At 42.3% G+C, this 26,663-nt stretch overlaps 1 protein-coding gene across 1 annotated transcript in view; it reads right to left on the bottom strand.

Annotated features, from left to right (window-relative positions):
• Positions 1-25,835, bottom strand: part of SPPL3 (signal peptide peptidase like 3) — a 1,529,337-nt gene extending 1,503,502 nt beyond the window's left edge. The window contains exon 1 of the mRNA XM_044069819.1: positions 25,187-25,835. Within this exon, the coding sequence (XP_043925754.1) occupies positions 25,187-25,209 (23 nt within the window). The 5' untranslated portion in view covers positions 25,210-25,835. The remainder of the gene's footprint in view (positions 1-25,186) is intronic.
• Positions 25,836-26,663: the final 828 nt, after the last annotated feature.

The following is a 26,663-nucleotide window of genomic DNA, read 5'->3' as shown; positions in this document are numbered from 1 at the left end:
AACTGTTTCCAAAATAGAATATATAACCAAGATATGTGGGGGGCTTCACCCCCCCCCTAACTTTATATACTAACTCCAGGGTTGCACTACAGCAGGGAAAAGGCCATTTATGACTTTCAACAAAATGAGTTTGTCAAGTGAGCTTTCAGTGAAGTAGTCCTAGTAATTTCATTTTTCAATTAAGCGAGTAATCAACCGTAGTAGACCCAAATTACCATTAGGTGGTAGTACACTAAACACCGAAAGTGTGATAAGAGACTTGGTGGACAGTGGTTTCACCTTCAATAACCACATCGCCACACCAGTCAGGAAATCCTATGTAGCACACATAATCACTAAGGGCTTTTCATCCAGAAAAGAGGAGGCCATTGTCCCACTGTACTCATCCCTCAGACACATTATAGAATACAGTGCCCCATTTGGTATGTACCTCTCAAGACATCTGCAACAACTGGAAAGGCCGCAGAAATACCTCACTAAAAGAATCACAGGCCTAAAGCAGATGCCCTAGGCTGACCGCCTTAAACTCCAGCTATATTCTGTTGCATTTAGTTTAATCAGAGGCAATCTCTGCTTAACATACATTGTCAAACCCAGAGCTGTTGGACATGCTACACTTAAAGAAATCCCAATCCCTCAGAGCCACACACTCCAGGGATCTAAACCTCATCACAACAAACAAAACATGCTGGAGGGATAGGTTCCTGACTCAGACACACCCCAGACTTTGGAACAGACTGCCCATACATGTCAAGCAGAGCACCTCTTCAAAAGGAACCTTGATGATTGGATGGGAGAAAGGAAATTCACCCCGGGGATCATATCAGTCAGCCTGTTAGACAGGGGTCCAGGGAAGTAAATAGTGTGGGAAGAAACAGCCATGGAATTGTTATGGCTAAGCTTGTATAGGCCCTAGGGCCAATAGCCTAGTACCAACCTATGAACATGAATATCACATGACAAGGTTCAGGGGAAGGAGGGTGGGAAGATTGCAGAAAAATGAATTATAACTACTCAGAGGGAACGTTATGGTGAGTACATAACTTCTTTATCTGAAATAGTTAACTTCATTTTTATCTGAAACCTGTGGGACAGTCTCCAGCTACTCAAACTCCTGGGAGGCCCTCATGGAAGAATATTCCTGAGCACCGCAAAGCCAAAGGATGCTCTCCCTCTGGAGATCAAATCCAACTCATAACGAGAAAGGAAGGTATGTGACTTTGCCCAGGTTGTTGCTGTACAAATGTCATCCAATGAGACCCTAGACCGAAAAGCAGCAGATGTCGCCATAAATATGGTAGAATGAGCTTTAACAGGGCCAGGACCAGGTGGAGACCTACATTTGTCTTTGTAAATTTCAAAATACATAGCATAATCCATCTAGCTAAGGAAACCTTGGAGATTTCCAAGCCCTTTTTGGGCAAGGCAAAGGACACAAATAACTGGTCAGACTTACAGGAGGGCTTTGTTCTGTGTAAATAAAAACGAAGTTGTCTATGAACATCTAGCAAATGCAGTTTATATTCACCCTTGTTCTGAAAGTTTGGGAAGAAAACAGGCAGGTTAATCAATTGATTGATTCGGAAGCCACTTTTGGTAAGGAAAGATGGGTTTGTACAGAAAGAACCCATGTCCTTATGGAAGATCAAGTAAGGGGGCATGGCAGACTAGGCTTGAAGCTCAGAAACCCTCCTAGCTGACATAATGGCCACTAGGAAGGCTGTCTTCCAGGATAGGAACTTCAAATCTACTGATGCAGGTTCAAAAGGGGAGCAACGAAGGCCTGCAGAACCAAGGTAAGGTCCCAAGGAGGAACAGGGTTCTTAATTGGAGGACGCAAAAGAAATGTGCTTTTAAGAAAAGCCTTACACAGTCTAGAGGAGGCCAGGGCATTCCTGTTTTCGCCAACATGGAAATTCAAAATAGCTGCCAGTTGCACTTTCACAGTGGAAGAACTAGCACCTTGCTGAAAAATGCTGGCTAAGAAATCCAACACTGTAGAGAGAGGGGCTGTAAAGGTATCGAGGTTTCTCAGAGAAGCCCAAATAGAGAATTGTTTCCATTTACCGCAGTAAATCTTCCTAGTGGAAGACTTGTGAGCTGCCACGAGAATAGTTTTCACTGAAGACGACGAAAGGCCCGAGTCCTGGCAATCAAGAGAACTGGAGCAACCAAGCTGTCAGCTTGAGGCTGTCCAGGTTGGGCAGACAGATGACCGAGGGATGAGAAATGAGATCCGGGCAGGGATCTAGAATCCAAGGAGGAGCCAGAACATGAGACCAGAGGAAGGGGAACCAGACTTGACGAGACAGAACGGGGCAATGAAAATCACCTTGCACCCCAGTCGACAAGCTTTCTGAAGAAACTTCGGGATGAGTGGTAACAGGGGATAAGCGTACAGTAACCCGGGAAACCAAGCATGGACTAGAGCATTTCTGGTGGGGGGGGGGTCCCTGGTGAGGGAATTAGGGTGAAGAACTCGTTGCACTTTGTGTTGGAAAGAGAAGCAAAGCGATCGCAGCAAGGCTGTCCTCACGCAAAGAAGATCTCCTCCGCTATGACTGTTTCAGAGACCACTCGTACGGCATTAGAATAGCCTGATTCAATCTGTCAGGCTAAAATGGAGCGTCCCGGGAGGTGCACTGCAATCAGAAACCGACTGGTGGAAATAGCCCACTCCCATACTCTCATGGCCTCAAGACAGAAGGTAAGATCTGGTTCCTCCCTGTTTGTTGATGTACCAGAAAACTGACATGTTGTCTGACTGAATTGCAATAGTCCCGGGAGGAAGAACAGTGTGGAAGGCTTGCAAAGCTAGAAGCACTGCTCTCAACTCCAGAACACTGATGTGCAATCTGGTCTAGATCTGGGACCACGTGCCTTGGACCGTCCTCCCCAGATAATGCCACCCCTATCAGAGCTGGGAGGCATCCGTGGTCACTGTGGCTTGGGCTGTGGGTGGAATAAATGGGCATCCCGCTGCGATCTCCAGGGAATGGACCCACCAGGAGGAGTGATGCCCTGCAGGCTTTGCTGATTTGAATTAGATATTCCATGGGGAGATCTAGCCAAGACCACTGTACGTCTAGAGTCCACTGAAGAACACGCATGTGAAGCCGCACACAAGGTAGGATAGAAATTGCTGCAGCCATAGAGCCCAAGGCTCTGAGAACGGCCACCTTTGGTAACCTGGGGCCAAGAATTATTAATACATGAGCCCTTAGAATCTCTGGACCCTGTCTTGAGTTAGAAAGACTTTCAGTTGAGTGTCCAGCCATGCCCCGATAAAGTCCAAGATCTGTACTGGGTCCAAGAGGGACTTGGGAACATTGATCGTAATCCCTAGCAGGTCTGCAAGATGAAAGAAGGAGTCTCTGGCTTGGCAAAAAAAGACACTTGGTGGAAGCAGCGAGGAGCTAATACTCTAGGTAAGGGAATACCTGAATCCCCTGAAGCCTCAAGTGAGGCGCTACGACTGACATTACCTTGGTAAACACCCTGGGGGCTGTGGTGAGACCAAAGAGTAGAGCTCTTAACTGGAAATGACTGGCTCCCAGCCGAAGCGAAGGAATCTCCTGGAGCTTCTGTGAATCTTGATGTGGTAGCAAGCTTCCTGGAGGTCTATCGAGGACATCCAGTCACATTCTCGAAGATAAGGTAGAATAGACTGCAGGGTGATCATCTGGAATTTCTTTCTGTTTGGCGACAGACAGGTTCAAGGTCGACAGATCCAAAATGGGTCTGAGGTCCACCATCTTTTTTGGCACCAAAAAGAACCTGATTTAAACGCCTGACCTGGACTGATTGGGTGGGGGGGGTGACCGGTTCGATGGCTCGTTTTTGAAGCAGCTTGGAAACTTCTAGCACTGCCAACTCCCTTTGAGCAGGTGGGACATCTGGGAGGTGCAACACACGGGATGGTGTAACCTCTGGATATTATTTGAAGCACCCAACGATCTGCAGTTATGAACTCCCAAAGCTGTTGGGTGCAATGATAAATCTTCCCCAGACTGCCTCCAGATTAGGACAGGCTGGCAACCTCTCTGGGCTGCTGCGCGGGCCTGTCAGAGAAGGGATCCCTAGACCCAAAGTTCCTCAGACCACCTCTGACTCTAGGGGAAGAGTTTTCCCAGAGAGTCACGGGAAAACTCCGATTTCCAGAACCACATCTTTTGCCCTCTCAGATTCCTGGAAAAGGATCTTTGAGGGCTGGAAAAGCAGACTCAGACAGCAGACAAAGCCCTCCCATCTATTTCACTCTGGACAAGGGTGCCACAGTCTTCCCAAAAAAGAAGAACCATCAAAGGGAGCACTCAAAGATGCCTTGAAGGGGTCCGCAAAATGACAGTCTGAGCCAAGCGTGTTGCCTCATAGCTACACCGGTTCCAGCCGTCCTAGTTGCTCCTTCTGTAGCATGGGAAAGGAGGTGTATGGACATGTTTGATACTGACTTCAGAGTCGACATTTTCACTGAGAACAGATGCTTGTCCTCTGGCGACAAAGACTCTGGTGGAGACTCAGCCAATTCCGTGACTAGGTCTTGCTGCAGTCGTATAACATGTGCCAGGTAGTTCAGCACTGGGATGGAAAACGTTGCTGAAGAATATACTCTCTTCCCAAATTGATCCACCGTCCTGGACTCTATGTCCGGAGGGTGGACCAAGGAACTTTCCTGAGCCAGTTCCCTCTTGGTGGCTGCTGCAACCACCATAGCATCCACAGGGGATCCCTTATACCATGCCCATCTGACAGAGGGTGGAGAAAGAATCCTGTCCGGGCGTTTAGGTATCTGTTCTATGGTGTCAGGCTCTTTCTATGCCCGCATGGTGATCAGATCCACCAAGGGTATCTGTTCTATGGTGTCAGGCTCTTTCTATGCCCGCATGGTGATCAGATCCACCAAGGGATCTGCAAGAGGGGACACCCAGGACATAGATGGGCCCGTACCAAAAGCCTCCAGGAACACCGATTCATCTGCAGAAGGTTTTGGAGCTGACCAACCTCCTCTCTGGCGGAGGATCTTCATGAGGTCTCCAAAGGAGACAAACTCGGGAGGTGACCTCGGGGAACATTCTCCTTCATCTAAATCAGTGTCTTCTGTAAGGGACTCTGAGTCCAGCTGCCTCCTTTTGCATGTGCGCTTACGAAGACCCTCTTCAGTGGGACTCTCTGAAGAGGGCTCATGAGTCACGGGGTTTCCTCCAGGGGAACCGCCTTGGGCTCTTCTAGCACAGGCTATCCCTGAGACAAGCTGAAGGGAGTCTGGACGGAATCCAAGGAAATAGGCTGGGGTCTCAATCCTTGGGAGTGAACCCACTCCACCACGAACGCCGATAGAGAGCGCACCTCCTTAGCACTCAACAAGGAGGAAGCACTCCCTGGGTCCGCTGTGAGGACCGGGGACGAGGCTAGGGTAGCCGTAGCTCCGAAGGAACGGCATGGATCCGACAAGGTCGGTGCCGAAGACACCTCCATCCCATCGGGTCAGACTCCCGGTCCTCGGCCCCAACAGCTGCTCGGATCTGAACTGGTCGGATCAAAGGAACTCTAGGCAAATCGCCGGAGTCGAGGTTGGAGGAACCACTGGCGCCAAATCCCCAGATCTGAAGATCCTCAGATCCATGAACACCAAAACCGCAGGCCGGATCGGGGAAGGAGAAATCAGATGAAAGAATGGCATAAAGGTCCCGCTCTCCAGAGGGAGAGGGGCCTGGCAAGACTCCCATCTGGATTTGGGTCCGAATAAATCTCATCATACTGTCCATATCCATTTCAGAGAGACTCCAAGTCAAGCGAGAGGAAGCAACCGACTCGGAGCTGGCTGGTCGTTGTAAAGGTCTGGAAGAAGGCCTTGACTCCAGAGACACATGGGTCTCGATACCTTGGAAGGCAGGCTAGGGAAGGACTCCCGATCTGGAGACAGTTTAAGGGGCCTATCCCCTTTCTTCTCTCAGTATCTCCTCCTGTCTGAATCCTTGTCTCATTTGCGTCTCCCTTTCACATCCCCTTCAGCAGGTCTAGCAGGAGGGAGAGTCCCAGCCTGAGGGGAGGGTTGGACGGGAGTTGCCAAGGCTGAATTGTCCAAAATGGAAGCTGGGAGTAGGCCTTTTGCCACCAGTTTGGCCTTCCTACCTTTCAGGGCCCTCGGATTAAATCCAGCACACACACTGCACTGGGCAGATAAATGGGCTATGTCTAGGCAAACACCACACAGAGTGTTACCATCCGTCGGTGAAAGCTTATGGCCACACTGTGCATTTCTTGAAGGTAGGTTTGGGCTGCTCTGACATTCCAACACAAAAGCAGCCACACCTAACAAACCCCAACACACTATTGACCACACACACTACAGAGAAGTGCCTACACTATAACTACCTTTTAACCAAACAAGCGTTTAGGGGGAGGAAAGGGAACTGAGAAAACTCTCTCTGCACAAATATCTACCGAAAAGCACTTACAATAACCCTAAGGCTCACAGCTAAGGAGACCACGATGCTGATGCACAAAGCGGCAAACGAGAAATGAGGGAAGGCAAGAGATCATGGTGAGTTAGGGGGAGGAGCTTGGAGAAGATGCTTGTAAAGCTGCCGGCTCGGATCAGAATACCCACAGATTGCAGATAAAATGAAGTTAACTACTTCAGATCAAATATTAAACTAATAACTTATATTTTATTATAATTGTTTCAAGAATATTTAGAAAATAAAATAATGAAATTTATATATTAATAGGCATTTGTTTACTGGGCCGGTCCACTGGGCCAAAGTAAGCCCATTTTCACAGGAGGTCCGGGGAGAATAGTTCCACATTAACAAAAACATACAATAGAAAAATCACAGTTGAATACACGAGTTGCAAGTAACAGCTGTATACTTAAATGTAAAATCAACTACATTCATTACAGCACAAAAAAAAAAAGATACAATTGAATACACAGGTCAGAAATCAGTCAAATATACCAAGCTAAACATGCCAATAACTTACAGGAACGTAGTAAGCATACTAACAACTTCTTTAGATATGCTCTGAAAGAACACCAGAGATCTGAAAATACAGCACACATGTATACGCCAATCATATCAAACCCGAAATAAAACATAGGAGTACATGTCTATCACATCAATATAGTATCTGGTAGATATTACAACATAGCAGTCCTAGATAATATTTTTATGACTAGTCATCCTTGTACGTAGACTTGACAGAGAGCAAGTCTATACAAGTGAAAGTAGTGGTAACTAGGGAATCAAATTTTGGGAGGTGCAGAGTTGGCACATGAGTGCCATAGAGTGGAGAGGTACTGCTGTAGAGAATTTTTGAAAGAAGCATTTCTGGTAGTCCTTACTGGAAACAGGAGGGAGTTCCACCGTTTTGAGATTGAAAAAGTAGAGCATCTGGCCAACTGGAAGGTTAAGTTGGCCCTCACATCAGAGCAGCTGAGGAAGACGTTAGTAGAGCAGCTGAGGAAGTGTTATGTCTGTAGAGAATACCAAATGTTTGCGTTTTTGTAATACTATTTTGCACATGCAGGTCAAATGTTACATTTTCATCTAAGAAGACACCTAGTAAGCTTTGTATGAGGCAACCTCTAACCTTGGAGTGTGTATTGTGAAACCCATCTTGCTTAGGGGAGTGGTTTTCTTAGGAGTGAATAATACAAGTGTTTTGTTAGGGTTTAAGGCAAGATGGTTATGGGTCATCCAAGTTTTGGTAGATGTGAACACATTTTGGGCAATTTGATGAAGTTCAGATATGGAGTGGGCAGTGCAGGTGATGGCTGAATCATCTGCATATTGTACTACATAGCCTTAAGTAAGTGTGGAGTGAAAAAAAAAAAAAAAAGAGTACTGCCATTTGGTAGTGTGTTGTCTACTTGGAAGGTAATTAGAGATGGGAGACTGTACTGAAGGCCTTAAATAGGTCAAGTAAGAGTAAGGCTACAATTTTTCCTGCATCGCAAGCTCGGTTAACTATGCCCATGAAGGATACAAGAGCTCTTGTAGTATGTGGCCAAGCCTAAACCCATGCTGAGTGGGTGGAAGGATTTTGTCAAAGTAGATAGCTTAGAAGTTGAATGCGAATGCATTTTTCCAATATCTAAGAGAGAGAGAGGAGAGAACAGCAACAGAGCAGAAGATGGAAATGTCAGTGCTGTCGCCACCTTTGTGAAGGAGGAAAACACGTTTTTTTCCCAGATGCTGGGTACACAGGACTCTTGGACAGAACTGTTAAGTATGCTGACAGGGTAAGCGATGGCTTTAGCTGACATTTGAAGGTATTCGGAGGGCAAGTTGTCAGAAGCATTAGTGCCAGGTTTGAGCATGAGACGTCGTTTTGTTATAGTAGCAGTAGGCATAAGAGAAAAATAAAAGCTAGGTAGAGGAGTAGTGGTCTTTTGTGAAGATAGATTGGTAGAGAGTTAGTATTACAGTTAGCTTGAGCAAAGGTGGCAGTGAGATTAGATAGTGTTGACAAAAAAATGAGTGAGAAAAAAAAGTGGCTACTTCAATAGGTGTTTTGTCTGGAAGTGGACAGATGTTCTTTGAACCTGGGTTTACCAGAGACAGACTGCCAGAATTTCTTTGGGTTTTGTTTAGGTTATTTTGGGGAAAAAAAAAAAAAAAAAAAACACTTGGGTAGTGTTCTTTTTTGTCTTTAAATGACAGCACGTTTTACTTTATTATGGAGTTGCTTAAATCGTAAGATCAGAAAAAAGGTTCATTTTTTTTTTTTGCCATAATTTCCATGATTTGTTCCTAGCAGTCATGAGTTGCTTGGTGGGTCTAGTGAGCCAGATGGCTACCCATTTAAGGTCATGAGAAATGTTGATTTGAGCTTGACGGCATCATCGAGGGAACGGAATTGTAGTATTTCCCCAGTTGATACTTTTCAAGATTTCATTCAGGATTACTTGAATGAGGAGAACTCTACATAACCTATTCACTACACTAATTACATTTAATTCTTAAAATAGAAGGAAACCAAAAATTCAAATTAGACTTAAAGAAACCATAACACCTACAACTATTACTGCATAACTAATGATGTACCTTAAAGCAAAGTATTGACAAATATAAAAATTATAAATCTGAATGTTTTTCACTCAGCTGTTGAAACTTGTCCAGTCAATAAAATTGTATTCGGATATTTTGTATTTATATTATAATATGCAACATACTGGACTGACCGCTTCAATTCATCCATATGTATTATCTTATGCCTTTCATTTTGTATCTTACTGACATACGCACACAATATATATATCCATATACAAAATATACACACGTGTGTGTACATATGGGCTCCCTTTAAATCATCGAATGTTCAGAACATTGAAGGTTTAAAGTGGAAGTGCCAGGTAAGTGAGATTGTGGAATGTTGGGTGTGTATGCAGGGCAGTAAGGTGCCCTGCATGTTGTGTGCCATCTGAGTGTTGGCACTGCAGGTAGGGTATGGGAAATCTCCCGTTTAGCGCTACCGTATATAGCGGTAAACGGGAGATTTCCCTTACCCCACTGTAGTGCGATCTCAGAGTTGGAATATTAAAGTAGGAGCTGTGGGGGGGGGGGCAAAGCCCCCTGCATAACAGTGTTTGTGATTTTGTTTTTACGGTTCATTTTGAATTTTCAATGTTCTGAACATAGATGTTCTGGTCTCGATGATCAGAACGTCGATGTTCTGAACATTCGACGATTCAAAGTGAATATACACATACATACACACACACACACACACATAGTAACTATATATATCTCTATATCTCTATATCTATATATACATATATACATATATATATATATATATATATATATATATATCTATATATACATATATCTATATATACATATATATATATATATATATATATATATATATATATATATATATCACACACACACATAGTAACTATATATATCTCTATACCTATATCTATCTATATCTATATATACATATCTATATATATATATCTATATGTCTATATCTATCTCTATACATCTATATCTATCTATCTATATATAGATGCGGTAGCGCTAAACGGGAGATTTCCCTTACCCCACTGTAGTGCGATCTCAGAGTTGGAATATTAAAGTAGGGGGTGTGGAGGGGGCACAAGGGGCAAAGCCCCGTGCACAACAGTGTTTGTGATTTTGTTTTTTACGGTTCATTTTGAATTTTCAATGTTCTGAACATCGATGTTCTGGTCTCGATCAGAACGTCGATGTTCTGAACATTCGATGATTCAAAGTGAATATATATATATATATATATATATATATATATATATATATATATATATATAGATTTTATATATATATATATATATATATATATATATATATATATATATATATATATATATATATATATATATATATATATATATATATATATATATATATATATATATATATATCTATATATTTTAAGAATCAGATGTGCAGGCTATTACAGTACACACACGTATATTCCTTTTTTTTCTCTATTTTTCTGCCCGAATGAGTTATAGTTTGTTGTAAAATGGAAAGTACTACCAAGAATATAAGAACATAAAACCAAAAAGAGCAGAGGAGGAAAAAACATGACACTGTCTTAGTTTTCCACCCTATTTTCTACTAGTCTTTTCAAAGAACTATTTTGGATACTTTAGTATTATCGCAACCACATTTTCGCGGTTGTGTAATTTGCACACTTTCAGTGAAACGAGAGCATTAAAACACTAAGTCATTCAAACTCCTCCTTGCGGACGACAAAGTTTGGATTAGCTTCAAGAAGAACAATGTAAAAAAATTACCTTCCTGATTACCATGCATTACAGAAGCATGCTTGATTTGTGATGGAAAATGGAATGTGTAATTACAGATTGCTCCAGGTTCTACAAACTGTAGCCCTCTTTGCACATCTGCTTATTAAACTAAAATGGTGATGCCTCTGAAGTGGATCAAGAAATGCGTGCTATTCTAAATCTGTAGTCTCTCGCTTAAAAATGACCACATTGTACATTACATGTAGACATTTGCATTAAAAACAGTGCAGTCAATCATTAGAAATAATAGTACTTTGGTATTATCGCTGGCCGGTTTGGAGAAGAAATAATTCTGTCTGGAAGTGCAAATAGTAAAACTGTTAAAGTGCAAAAGCATTCAATATGGCCAAGATGTTACAGGCTGTATTAAGTGTTCCGCAATTACAGAAAATCTTTTTTCAAGTCCTCGTTTCAGTTGTAATATGCGAATTTCATTAGACTTTGGGAAATTCCTGCAGTGAACATGCATGCTCAGATGTGTACCACAATGAGGGAAACCTAAAAATCTGTTTTCATGCCCTCATTTCACTTGAAGTATGCGAGTTCTTCAACCGCAAAAATGCTGCTGCGATAATATGCAAGTACCCTATTTTGCTCCATTACATTTTTGTTTGTTCCAAAACGCTGTAGCACATTGCCGATTCCAGTGTTTCAAATGTTTTACTACATTCTGTAAGAAAAAAAAGTTATATCTAGCTTAGCTAGACAAGTACACTTCCATCAGTCACTTCAATTCTTTTATCAAAGAAGTCTTTCGTTTGAAATCACAGATGAAAAAGACTGTCAAACCTTATTTTACTCTAAATCATAGAATTTGACCAAGCAGTTTTTAATATCAATTCCTTATCCTAGCAGGGGAAAATCTCGCAATTATGGATCTCTGATTTGTATTTAATTTACTTCTTGATTCTGTAGGGACCACAACAGACCCATGTGCTCTTTCAATCCCATAAAACGATGACTCTGGTAGATTAAAAGGTCTTAGGGAGCCAGGGTGTGAGGAAATTAACCATACTGTCACCTTCTATTTTTTCAGGCAAGCTATAAACGCATACGTTGTTCCTTCTAGACCAGTTTTCAAGGTCAATATATTTCATAAACATATTTTGCTTTAATAAAAATTCAATATTATGTTCTTCTTCTGAAATCCTTCCCTCTATAATATTTAGTGCATCTTCCATACCAGAGATCAATGTCTTCTGCTGTATTATTTCATGTAGCTGTTCCATTTCTTTTATACATTTTCCTTTGAAATAAATCTAGTTTATTGTCCATTTTATCCGATTTTATAGAGACGTCTTGTATGCTAAGAACTGACTAATTCTTTCTTTAATGACAAGTCCTGTGAATTAGTTTTGGAATAACTCATTCTGAAGAATGAACAAAGAAAGCCCTGTTTGAATGTTGGCAGGAATTAAGGTAATAGAATATTTAACCTCCAGATGAAATAGTCTAATATCTTAGAAAAGATATCTTCAAAGTTGAAGAATCTACATCATCAAAAACTTATTTCCTCTCAGAAATATAACTCAAATAGCAGAGCTGAGACACGAAGCTGTTAGCCTGCCACCATCTTGGCCACCCCCCAGCAATCAAACTTCTTGAAGAGGAGATTAGTAGTCTAGCCCAATCATAGGCTTAAACACAAGGCACATAACCCTGACCAGACAAAAAACTTCTGCTAGAGTCAGCCTAGGGGAAGAGAAGGGAAAAGAAATCTCTGAACCAGGCAAGACAAACACCCTAACCACACATTTCAGTTTCTTCACAATATTTTCCTTACTTTATTGAAAATACACAAATAAACCAAAAAGGACACCATGGCGAAGTGAACTGTCAAAATCACTTGTCTGTTCTACGGAGGTTTCAACATACTTTGTTTCCGTTTTTTGAAGGATCAAAATAACTTATTAACTATACATGGTTGAATCAACATACCTGAGGCCAGACTACACAAATGTTAGCAGGCTTTCAGTAAATAGACACTAGCTGTTCTAAAACCAGGAACTGAGTACATTCAGAAAAGGGCTACAATTTATCTGCAATGAATACAAGCACCACCAGTTTAACAATGGCTAATCAGGCCTACAGTAAATTTCTAAACTACATTAGTACAATGGTAGATACATACAGTAAATATGTAAATAGTGCTTACTATTAATTTGTCAATCTCTTCTAGGTCTAGTTTTTACAAATCTACATGCTGCCTTCTTTAAACTGTAAGCTACTACAGTGCACTACTTTCACTTGTATTTTATAAATTATAATCAGTGTCTGCAAATGAAATCTCACTCTGAACTGTACAAACACTTGTACTGCACCACTGCTGGGAATAATGGAACACACTGGACTGCTCGCAAGTACATATTCAGGATAGTTTTAACATGGTTATACAAAAGTGATGGCGAACCTTTTGGGTTTAGCATGTCAAAAGCTCCTGGCACAAAATTCAGTGCACTTCACATTAGCAATGAATGTAAAAGCAATGTTTTTGGTAACTCGGGGTGTTGGCGATCGCTGGCGTGTCACCTTTGACATGTCACAGGTTCACCATCACTGTTATACAAGGTCCAAGTTCCAATGTTAACACTTCAAAACTGTTCTACTGCAAAAAACAAAACAGTGAGTTACAAAGTTTCCCCATTAAACGCCAAATATACTTCTTGGCAGTCTTACATTTTGTCTCAATTTTACTTTATCACAATCCATCCTAAAATGAGTGATTTAGTGAGAAAATGAGGTGGGTAAAACTTGATTACAATAAAGTAAGTTATAGAATTCTTTTACTTCTGAAAAATGCACAAAAGCTCACATTCTCCACTTACCATGTCAGCTTCGTAAGTTGTTTGTACTATATAGTTAAAGTGCCCCTAATTTCTGGAAGTAAGTCAGAGACTGAGAGCCACGTAACCTACAGATATCAGTTTGGTACTACATCTAATATAGCCCTGATTTTACTTCATTACGTAATAACACATCCCTCAAAATTAACCCCCCCCCCCGGACAATTCACTGAATGTCCAACATGGACAGTGTCCTGCTTCGTACTGTTCGGAAAAATGTGCGTCAATGCAAAGACTTTTGTTCCGCTAACTTATGTGACTTACGGCTAATTAAAAATAATTAACTACTTGATTTGGTTCTCTTTTCGTGAATTTTTTAGCTTTTGCCATGTTCCTTGAAACCAAACTAAATTTGCTCAAGTAATGCTGGACTTGATCAGTCAATCAATAAAGCATGCATGCTTCTGTATATTAATTTAGCTATAAATGGATTTCTGGAAAAAAGAAGAGAAACACTATATGCTTCAATTTGTATCTTCAGAAAAGGTCAGAACGCCACACAACTGCTATAACATTCTGGGAGCTACATCACCTCATTGTCATCAGTATTTACCCTTCCCAAATCACATCGTTATCCTGCAAGTGAAATTTTCTGAATTATACAAATAAACTGTTAACTATGCAACAAAACTTGCGAATGCCTAACTAGCCCAGATCATCATCTTCTTTTGACTGTTCCCATTAGGGGTCGCCACAGCGGATCACCTGTTTCCATTTCTTCCTGCCCTCTGCATCTTGCTCTGTCACACCAACCACCTGCATGCCTTCTCTCACCACATCCATAAACCTTATCTTAGGCCTTCCTCTTTTCCGGTTACCCGTTAGCTTCATCCTTAGCATCTTTTTCCCAATATACTCTGCATCCCTTCTCAGCACATGTCCAAACCAATATAATCTTGCCTCTCTAGCTTTGTCTCCAAACCTTCCAACCTGGGCTGACCCTCTAATATACTTATTCCTAATCCTGTCCACCCTCGTCACACCCAGTGCAAATCTTAACATCTTTAACTCTGCCACATCCAGTTCAAACTCCTGCCTTTTTGTCAATGTCACTGTCTCCAACCCATATAACATAGCTGGTCTCACTACCCTCTTGTAGACCTTCCCTTTCACTTATACAGGTACTCGTCTGTCACAAATCACTCCTGACACTCTTCTCCACCCACTCCATCCTGCCTGTACTCTTATTCACCTCTCTTCCACACTCACCGTTACTCTGAACTATTGACCCCAAGTATTTAAACTCATCCACCTTCACCACCTCTACTCCTTGCACCCTCACCATTCCTCTATCCTCCCTCTCATTCACACACATATATTCCGTCTTAGTCCTGCTGACCTTCATTCCTCTTCTCTCTAGAGCAGAGGTGTCCAACCCGCGGCCCACATGCGGCCCTCAGAGCTCTTCCATGCGGCCCGCGACCTGTTAAGCACCCGTTAAATAGAAATTACACCTTTTTTTCCGTGTGTTTTCACGTCCGCGTCTTTTAGCTTTTGTGCGCATGCGCCACATTACCTGTTTCCCTTTTTTTTCAAGCCAGCGTCTTTCAGCTGGTGTGTGCATGCGCCAAAGCACCGTTCGGTCATTTTTTGCGTGCCGTTGCTGGATACATAGTACACTACAGTTAACAGCTTGATAGAAGGAAGAGGATTGTGATCGCGGCGAAGGGGGATTATTATATTTATTTTTACAATACAGTCACATCTCCTGCAGTAACAGGTAAGTCGTAGACTCCTCACTTGTGAAACTCTCCTCAAACAACAAATTAACCTACTTTATTCTTGTCTAAAAGTGAAGGTAAGCAGCATCATAGTTCGTGAACAGCGGGAACCTATGGAATTTAGGAATTTTTCTTGTAAGGCAACCATCTGCCTCTTCAGCTTTATTACTAATGCAATAAATTCATTTTATAATGGATGTACTAAATATGAGTGTATAACAAACAGTGGAAAGGGTGGGGGAGCCATGATTCTTATCAACGATGCGATTCATATTAATTTGATCTCCAGTGGCTGTGAAAAAAATGTAGTGGTAGATACTTGGAATCCGTGATTTAATTAGAATAATTGCATGTTATCTTAGTCCCAAGCTTGGAGAAAATGTTTTGTAATTATTTTCTTGATATGCTTGGTACCACATTAATTGGTAATAAAATTATCCTTCTGGGGGATTTTAATTATGGAAATTTCATTTGGAAAACTTTGGTAGTAACATTTATTCTAATAGGTTTTTTAAAATCTTAGCTTATTGGGAGGGACTCAACTTGTTGAATATTATACAAGAAAGGACAAGATATTCACTTTGATTGTGATAAATGATGAGAGATTAGTTTCACATATTGCCATTTCTCTGCCATTAGGTTTATCAGCTCATAATTCCTTGAAGTATAATATAAGTATTAGTGGATTTCATATTAGATTTGTGATTTAAGTTTTATTATGTGACAATTGACCGAGATTGAGGATACAAATGAAATTAAGTGGAGTAAATTTTTAGTGGATACAGTACTATTCTAATAAGGCTTGATTTCAGGCAGCTCATAGAATTTATTTACACATTGATTATAGCTACAGTTTGTGAAGCTGTACTGGTTACTGTTTTTTCATTGTCTTGTTCCATACTTTGCAGGCTGAGCATGTTACTATTATATGTGCTGTATGCACTATTCAGGTTGTGAACAGTTCACCATTTAGCACTGTGCTATGCAAATGTGGCAGGTATTCCCATTTGAAGTGCTTTCACTATTAACAATGCAAGCTGCCACTGTGAGAAATGGTGCACTGCTGCTTTATAATTTTTTTTTATTCAATGTACCGTACCTTGAAAGATCGCATTATGATTATTTCACTGTAGAACGCATGTGTAATGTGTTGCTTGGGTTAGAAATGTAGATTACTATTCAGGAAGGAGTTGTGGACAATCTTAGCAGATTTGGTGCTCTGGCAAAAATGTTCTTCCTGAAGAACCTTCAAGAAGTTGTAGTAGAGGAGTGGTGATGTGCATCAAGGGGTGGTAATTGGACAGACATTATCTCTGTAGTGTAGAATATTTAAAAAGGTTTGTGTGGATGAAGAAGTGCATTAGAATATTTTTTTCACTCAGATATTTTGTTTCTTTAAAATACTCAAGAAAAATATGCGACAGTTATGTGGGGATATACAGCGCAGTGGTGCAGCAGTTAATGTTGTCTCGTTACAGCAAGAGGTTGTCCGGTTTGATTCTCGGCTAGGGTGCCTTGTGTGTGAAGTCTGCATGTCCTCCCTGTGTTTGTGTGGGTTTCCTCTGGGTACTCCGGATTCCTCCCACATTACAATGACATGCATCTGGAGCGTTTCTCCCTGGGCCCCTGCTAAAAATTAGCTCATTCCAAGTTGGACTTTCTCAGTAAACAAATGTTAAATAAATGTATGCTACGGATACAGTGGCATTTCAGATAATGGAGCAAGATGCATAATAGTGCTGAGGCTCCTTGCCCCAGCTGTGTGTGGATGGGGGGCACATTTATCATACTGCAATGTATATCTGCTGTTTACTGTGAGGTACATGCATAAGGGTGGCTTACAGACTGTTTGGGAATTCATATGAATATTGCTGCAGAGGGCCACATGTAATTTTCCGGTGAGGGTAGGATGCAACATACTGCTGTAGGAATTCTTGCACTCTGAGGAAGCACTGGCATATATTGGTGCTGTGCATGTCCCTTACCTAAGTAGTCGTTTTAATAGCAGTTTTATGATAGGATAGCTAATTATTTTAAAACTCCAGTATGGCTGGTGCATTACAAAGTTTGCAAAACTGGATTACTGCTCTTCAGTTTATGTGAGACCTTTTTTTTTTTTGGTCCTCACTTGCCCCCAGACCATTTCTGTTGACTCAATGCGGCCCTTGCAACTGAAAAGGTTGGACACCCCTGCTCTAGAGCATATCTCCATCTCTCCAGGGTCTCCTCCACCTGTTCCCTACTCTCACTACAGATCACAATGTCATCTGCAAAAATCATAGTCCATGGGGACTCCTGTCTGATCTAGTCTGTCAACCTGCCCATCACCATTGCAAATAAGAAAGGGCTCACAGCTGATCCTTGATGTAACCCCACCTCCACCTTAAACGCATCTGTCACTCCCACCGCAGGCCTCACCGCTGTCACACTACCCTCGTACATATCCTGTACCACTTTTACATACTTCTCTGACACTCCTGACTCCCTCATACAATACCACAACTCTCCTCTAGGCACCCTGTCATATGATTTCTCCAAGTCTACAAAAACACAATGCAACTCCTTCTGACATTCTCTGTACTTCCCCATCACCACTCTCAGAGCAAACATCGCATCTGTAGTGCGCTTTCCCGGCATGAAACCATACTGCTGTTCACTAATCACAACATCCCTTCTTAACCTAGCTTCAACTACTCTTTCCCATAACTTCATGCTGTGACTGATCAATTTAATCCCTTTGTAGTTACTACAGCTCTGCACATCACCCTTATTCATAAAAATCGGTACCAAAACACTTTTTTCTCCATTCCTCAGGCATCCTCTCACTTTCCAAGATTTCATTAAACAATATGGTTAAAAACTCCACTGCCATTTCGCCTAAACACCTCCATGCTTCCACAGGTATGTCATCTGGGCCAACAGCCTTTCCATTCATAGGTTCATACTAGGCTATCTGCCCTAGGGCATTTATAAGCCTAGCCAGAGTGTGTTTGGCTTTCGCCACCCATTTTAAATTAATTTTGCTATGCCCTTTTTCGAGGTTAGTATACTGTGCCTCTGTCTAACAGTGACACAGAAGTGAAACCCGGGGTAAACCTACGATCTCCCACCCACTCATCAAGATTCCTCTTGAACAGAGGAAATGAGGGACTCTGCCTAACCTGGACTGGGATTTTATTCCAGAGTGAAGGGAGCCTCTGGGTTATGAATCTGTCCCTCCAGCATGTCCTATTTATTTCAGTGCGGAGGTTTAAAGTCTCTCGAGCGCGTAACTCGATGGGATTTGGGTTTTCTGAGGTGCAGCATGTCCATTAATTCCGGGTTGGACATGGCTTTATACGTCAGGCACAGATAGCCTCTGAGCAGGCGGTATGCCAGTGAGTAGAGCTGGAGTTTCTTTAACCGGGCAGCATATGGCATCTGTTTGAGCCCTTTGATCCTCTTGGTGAGGTACTTTTGGGGTCTTTCCAGTCGCTGCAGGTGTCTGGTAAGGTACATCCCAAAAGGGGCATTGTACTCAATTATGGGCCTGATGAGGGATGAGTAAAGAGGCACGATGACCTCCCCTGATCTAGATGTGAATCCCTTCATGATTAGGTGGGCTACATAAAATGTTTTTCTAACCACTTTGGCCACGTGGTTGTCAAATGATACTTGACTCGCATGCCCCTAAACGCTCAATAAGAATTAAAACTCAACTATCACCCTGGCTAACAGACACCAAAACCAAAATAACAACTAGAGACAAAGCGTGGGATAAATGGCGCACTACCAAACTACCCCTAGATCGTATCAAATTCCAACAACTTAGAAATGAGACTAAAAAAGCCATCATACTAGATAAGAAAAATTACTTCTACAATCTGCAACATAAACATCAGAATAACCTTCAAAAGTACTGGGCAGGCATAAATAAACTTCTCCAACCAGGCAAATCCACTACTACGACCCCAGGAACATTATCTGACAAGAGCCAAGAAGATATAGCAAATTCATTCAATTCTTTCTTCACATAAACCATCCAGTCATTAGCTAACCAACTTTCTCCTCCCCACACTTCTATAAACACTATACCCGACTCACCACTCTCTTTTAACTTCCAGCCAGTGTCCACATCCTTTATCAGATCCCTTTTGAAAAAACTGAAGCCAACCACCCTTTCAGCCGATCTTCTGCCGGCTGAATACCTGCAAATTGCTGCAGATGTCGTAGCCTACCCTATCTCAATCCTAATTAACAGAACCATAACCGAGGCCTCAATCCCCTCAATTTGGAAAATATCCTATGTTATTCCACTCCACAAAGGAGGTTCATCCGCAGAACTATCCAACTATAGACCTACAGCCATACTATCACCACTTGCCAAAATTATGGAAAAGTGCATGCACAACCAACTAATGCTCTATCTAACCCAAAATAAACTACTCACAGACTCTCAACATGGATTCAGACCCCATCATAGTACAACCACTGCCCTCCTCTTTTACTGAAAACATTAATCTTAACCGGAATAAAAAAAATATCCTCTGCTCTCTTCCTGGACCTATCGAAAGCCTTTGATATGGTAAACCATCAGTTAACTTCTATATACTTTAAAAACCCTGTATCTAGATACTCCAGCCCTTGACTGGTTTCAAGCTTACCTCACTGGGAGACAACAAGCAGTAATGTGGCAAAACAAGCTCTCCTGCCTACTACCAAATACCATAGGAGTTCCTCAAGGTTCCATATTAGGACCTCTCCTCTTTTCAGTCTTCATAAACGACATCCAAACAGTCATCCCTGAAGCCACCTGCATTCAATAGGCAGATGACTACTATAATATGTTCCAATGCCTCTCTTGCAAATCTACTAACTACCACCCAACATAGCTTCACCAAAGTCGAAATCTGGCTTGCCAACCATCTCCTGATCTTAAATCCAAACAAAACCAAGTTACTTCTCTTCTACCCAACCAATAGATCTCCGACTGAAAACTTCACTATAAAATCCAATAATGGGACCATCATCTCCCCAGACACCTATACAAAGCTATTAGGAGTAAACAATGACAAACTCAGATTTGATATACATATCAACCAATCCATTAAGTCAGTCAACACGAAACTTGGGACCCTATATAGAATTAAAGCCTTCCTTACCCCGAATGCCAGGGCAGCCACAGCCTGTTCACACCTTCTCTCTACCCTACTATATGCCTCTCCTGTCCTCACTCAACAAATCTGATCTGGCCAAGCTCTCATCGTGCTATAATCACATTGCCAGGTTCGTTACAGGCCTACCCTACAGAACACACCACTGTACTAACCTGAAAAAGCTTGGATGGATAGAATTCCCACACCTTCACCAGTCCCAACTCATAGAGGCCTTCAAAATCCTTAAACAACCTGAGAATACCCCAGCACTAAAAAACTTAATGACTCCCTACTCAATCTAAGCTGCCTTCGCTCAGCAAACAGACTCCTTGTCCAAACAACTAAATCTCTCAACCTAGGTGGTGACGCGCTATTTGCCAACACCACTGGTAAAATATGGAACTCTCTCCCAAATAACATCACGCTTGCAACTTCTCTAAGTCAATTCAAAAATAGTCTTAAAACTCCACTTCAAGTCACACTGGCTATGTCCTTGCTCAAACCCAGACTAGCTCTGTGCCATTAACTAAAACATAAACAACTAGCTAAGATGATAAGTACTTTGTATACTGTGATAAAGAAATATGTATCCTGTCTAACTATGTTATTATACTGCCTACCGTCCTTGCTAATATGTTATTAATGTTACATTTGTAGTAATCTCAGAAATAGTAATGGCAGTCTTGTACTTGTATGTAAATAGCCTATGTTTTTGTTAAGTTCTTTCAGCTCATTTACTGTACCTAATTATCAATGTAACTCTGTTGGAGCTTTTCTCCCCGGGCCTCCGCTGAAAAAGGACATGTATCCAGTCGGACCATCCCGGTTAACAAATGTAAAATAAATAAATAAAATAAATAAATGAGACTGCCATCAACTTGGGTCCCCAGGTCCCTAATTACTTCTTCTGTACTTAATGGATTACTACCTATGCGGTAATTTATGGGCACTTTGTTTTTGCCAAAGGGGATGACTATACACTTTTTGGCGTTTAGCTTGAGGCCATGGCTCTGGCACCAGCTGTCTGTTTCTATGAGGCCCTTTTGGAGGATGCTTGTGTCAGCTGGAGAGTCTATTATGGCGCCCAGTTTGCAGTCATCTGCGAACTTGGTCAGCCACAGTCCTTCCGTGTTGGCCTGTACCTCCGAGAAATATATACCGAACAAGAGAGGTCCCAGGACTGAGCCTTGTGGGACTCCACTTGTAACTGGTTTGGAGTCTGACATGGCTCCAGCAATTCTAACCATGTGGGTTCTGTCCTTGAGCCAGTTTGCAACCCATCTAGTGACATGAGGTTTATATTTAAGCTGGTGAGCTTATCTATAATGCCCGAGTGGGGTATTGTATCGAAGGCTTTTGCGAGGTCCAGGTAGGCTGTGTGGACCACCTTCCCCTCGTCAATGGCCTTGGTGACTGTTTCAAACAAATCGACCAGGTTTAAGAGACAGGATCTGCCCTTAAAGCCGAACTGGGTAGGATCCAGTGTCTGTAGGTCCCCAATATCTTTATTTAGGAGGTCCATGATGATCCTTTCCATAGCTTTGCAGACCAAGCTAGTCAGGCTTATGGGGCGATAGTTTCCAGGATCCGTTGAGGAACCACCTTTGTGGAGAGGGGCCACTGTTGCTGTACGCCACTCTTTGGGTACATATCCTGTAGTAAGGCTGAGATTGAACAGTAGTTTTAGGTTTGGGTTTAGCACTTCTTGACGTTCATGTAGGACGCAGCCCAGAACACAGTCTGGTCCCATTGATGCTGTGTTTTTTTTGCTTTGGAGAGGGCGGCTCTTACCTGAGCATCTGAGATGTCAGGGGGGCAGCACTCTGCTGGGATAGATATTTGCCCTTTTGGTGGGTGGGGGGGGGGGGTTTGCGCTGAACCTGTCAGCTAGGATGTTGGCAATGTCTGTGGGTTCGGTGTATTTATCATCATTTTGGACTAATTCTGAGCATTCTTCATTCTCTTCATAGCTATCCTTACTTCCTCCTTGCTAATCCATTGTACTTCATGATTCACTATCCCTACATCATCCAACCTTCTCTCCCTCTCATTCTCTTCATTCATCAACCCCTCAAAGTACTCTTTCCATCTCAACACACTCTCCTTGCTTGTGAGTATGTTTCCCTCGTTATCCTTCATCAACTTTACCTGCTGCACATCTTTCCTAGCTCGGTCCCTCTGTCTAGCCAATCGGTACAGGTCCTTTTCTCCCTCCTTAGTGTCCATCCTTTCATACAACTCTTCATATGCCTTATCCTTCGCCACCTCTCTCTTTGCCATGCACCTCATCTCCTTATACTCCCGTCTACTTTCTTCATCTCTCTGACAATCCCACTTCTTCTTTGCCAACCTCTTTACCTGTATACTCTTCTGTACTTCATCATTCCACCACCATGTCTCCTTGTCGTCCTTCCTCTGTCCCGATGTGATACCAAGCACTTTTCTAGCAGTCTCCCTTACTAGCTCTGCTGTTGTTACGCAGCTATTTGGTAACTCTTCACTGCCACCCAGTGCCTGTCTTAACTCATCCCTGAACTCCACCTCACAATTACCCTTTTCAGTTTCCACCATTTGATCCTTGGTGCTGCCCTCACACACTCCTCTTCTTCTTGATCACCAACGTCATCCTACAAACCACCATCCTATGCTGCCTAACTACACTTTCTCCAGCCACCACTTTACAGTCTCCAATCTCCTTCAAACTGGCCCTCCTACACAAGATATAATCCACGTGTGCATCTTCCTCCACTCTTTTAGGTCACCCTATGCTCCTCCCTCACCTAACTAGCCCAGATCATGGCTGAAAATAGTCTGTGAACCAGTCCATCTAAAGTCAACACAAACGCACACTACTAAAACCGCAAAAAAATAACACACTAATTTTTATGCTTAGTCTCATACAGAGAAACAACAATGCCCTCTGCTAGCTATCTCAGTCATTAAGTCCAGCCAGCTAGTAGCCGCAAAAACATTTCTGTCCTTGCAATTAAATAGGCTACACGTTACTAAAGGCAACATTAACCGTGCAAAGCCTAGAGGGAAGTAGGCCAGAAGAAAGCCACATTTGTATCTGTTGTTGTGTATCCCTAACCCAGAAGGGTCAAAACACTAGGGCACAAGAACTGTCAAAACATGACAAATATCAAGTTAACAAGATTCTCCTATCTGGATGCAAAATGAGCACAAACCGAGAGCAATCCTAGAGAGCCTTTAGGAAGCAGGACCAACAAAAGTTACTTCTATTTTTTGCAAGATATTCCAAAACCCAAGCAATTAATTGTGTAATACCAAACACGCACATGTATTTTAAATGCACTGACTAAATTTATCATCAATCTCCTGACAGATTAAGAATTTCTGCCAAAAAGTAAGACTATGATGTTAATTATCAAGTAAATCCCACATACTGCGTCCAGGTCAGGTCCCGGAATTGCCTACACCTGAATTTAAGTGCAATGAATCTAAACTCTGTAAAAACAGGAAGGTACCTGCCATAAGTGGTACGCAACTTAACATTTATATAAACTATGTGCAAAAAAATTACAACAGTAGCAAAACTGGAGTCCAATGCAGTAGCAGATTACACAAGGCTTAGTACATCATGTAATCCTATTTAATCCCATGCCAATAAGAATCAAATCCATACGGATGTAAAAAAATTACTATGGCTGTCTACCTGACCACCTACTATGTTAAAGAATAAATGCACATTCTCCTTTAGTGAGAACCATAACCACGCAAACCTAAATGTTTTGTGCAGTTCATGATCAATTTTTGACAACTGCAAATTTGCATTTTAAGTACATATTATTACTTCCATCTTAAAAACTAAGAGGCTTAAAACTGCCAAGTGAGAGACCATTAGTGTACAAACTTCAGCTTTGCGTTTTTTATTGCCGTATATTCCACAAAACAGTTACGGTATTACTATAAACCACAAAGAAAATACACTTTAAAAAGATAAGAAATACACAGCTGCAATTGCCCCTTTCCAAACACAAAGGCGGGCTTGAGGCATATTTACCACTCTGAAAATAAATATCCCCCATTTTCAAATTTCTACAGAGACTTGCTTTATCTTAACAACATGACATTTAAGATCTAGAGAAATTATTGCCTAGACAAGGCCGTTTGCAACTACATTCTGCACCTGAAACAATAACAACCTACCTCCCTCAAAAAATGTGCAAGAACACATCAACAGAATCCCGGAATAAAGTGCACTTCCCAAACGGATGCCTTTGCTAGTTGTGATGCAACAGCAAACATATCCCCCAATAAAGTAAGTGGGGTTGAGAAAGCTGTCACATAACACAACAGCCCGGCAGCAACTGACATCTGCCACTGTACACGTCCAAAGCACAGTAACTGCAATAACCCCCCCCCCCTCCCCTCAGCGCTGAGTCAAGTTCACCAGACTCGGGAAATCGGAATTCAACACCCCACCACCATGCACAAAAACGATGGGGAACAAAAAGGGAACGTCTCGTATCCTTCGCTAACAACCAACACGGCCTGATCACCCCCAAAAGACTGTTTTACATAACTCTATGACTACAACACCCCATAGCACTGACACCTCGTATGGTTGGGGGGGGGGGGGCAAAAACTAACTCCCCAACACAAAAATGCATAACGAATCCCACAATACCCCATACACAAGCAAAGAGACACCGTTCTTACCATGAGTAAGTAGCCTCTGCCATGGCGACTATCCAGCAGCAGACACAGTGCTCAGGCCCGGTGGAGGGGCCGGTCCAATCCGGACTATGACGCTGTTGGTCGGTGCCACCACCAGGCAACTGGCGGCCGTTGCTCTCGCTGAACTTAGGGTGCTGCCAACGGCGGCTGCATTAACATGGCGGCCGGGCTGAGACTGGCCTGAATGACGAGAGGCGGAGAGACGGCGGCAGGCACTCTCCAGTCGCGCACTGCTGCCTCGACGACCACAAAGTGACAAGCCTCCAGGACAGCCGCCGCTGTTGTGTGGGGAAGGATGACAGCGGGGGCTCAGGCCAGCACGGCTTAAACAAGTCCCATTGTGTGTCACGAAAAAAGACAACCGGGCCGACAGGCTCCACAGATTCAAGCCGAATTCTTCCAATCTCAGCCCCGTGGCTGCTGAGTAGCAACTCGAATAAACCGTGACTTCTTCAGGTTCTTTTCACTGAAATTAATATATCCTGTCAAAAGACACAGCTTCTTACAAGTCTGCACCACTTCTACATATCCACAACCAGTAGACTACACTCCTCACAACATACACAACCGGAGAACAGCTGAGGAGGGGAAAACACAAAACAGCGATTCTAGCGGCGAGCAGGCGCACTACCCAAATCATTATTTGGGTTCTCAGTGGCGCCCGCCCTAGCTGGTTTATTCCCCGCCCCAGTTTAACTTCCTGCTCAGATTTGTGCGGGTGTGAGCCTTTCCTTGTATTTACTTTCAAAGCAGTAAATGAGCATATCCAGTCTAATCAGCCGAGTACGCTTGGGAATGTCAAAGCTACTATTTTCAACATTTATTTGTATATAAGGTGCTTACAAAGAGGAATATACTTCTAATAAATCCTTGTTACTGTTGTAAAAGGCAAAGACGGAGAACATGTACATTTTCAGTGTATTAATTTAGGGCAGTTGTTCTTAAACTGAGCTCCTCCGAAACTTCTGAGGGGTTCCTTGAATCAAGGTCAGCACAGAAGGGGTGCTTTGCAAGAAGTTTTTTTTTTCTATTTTATCTTTTCACTTAGATAAGATAAAATAAAATACAGAAACAGCCAGCAGAGCTCCCTTTGAAGACATCATGCCACTACTGCACCGTATGATGGTGGTAATTGGTTGTGCACTGACATTCAGTCCACTTAACCATGCAATTCTTAGTGAAGGGATATGGCCAGTAGCTCAGTACATACTATACATCTAAACTGTGCCTCTTTTAGAGGTATTGCACAAGCTTTGATCCTGACTCTCGGGCATACCTCTAAACTTTTGTTTGCTCAAGAATTCTGTTCAACGGTCAACCCTACCCCAAGTGTAATTCCTAGACATCAGTTACCTGTTCTTTGGTTAATTCTAGCTATTGCTCGAAAAATAATTACATCGAAGTGGAAAAATAAGCAAGATCTTAAGTTTACTGAGTTTATTTCAATAGCAAAATCTGT

The sequence above is a fragment of the Protopterus annectens genome, chromosome 4.part0 (assembly GCF_019279795.1).
Source record: "Protopterus annectens isolate FY-2018-M chromosome 4.part0, PAN1.0, whole genome shotgun sequence".
Classification (NCBI taxonomy): domain Eukaryota; kingdom Metazoa; phylum Chordata; order Ceratodontiformes; family Protopteridae; genus Protopterus; species Protopterus annectens.
Note: the sequence above shows the minus strand (reverse complement) of the source record. Positions and strands in the feature narration are given on the sequence as shown.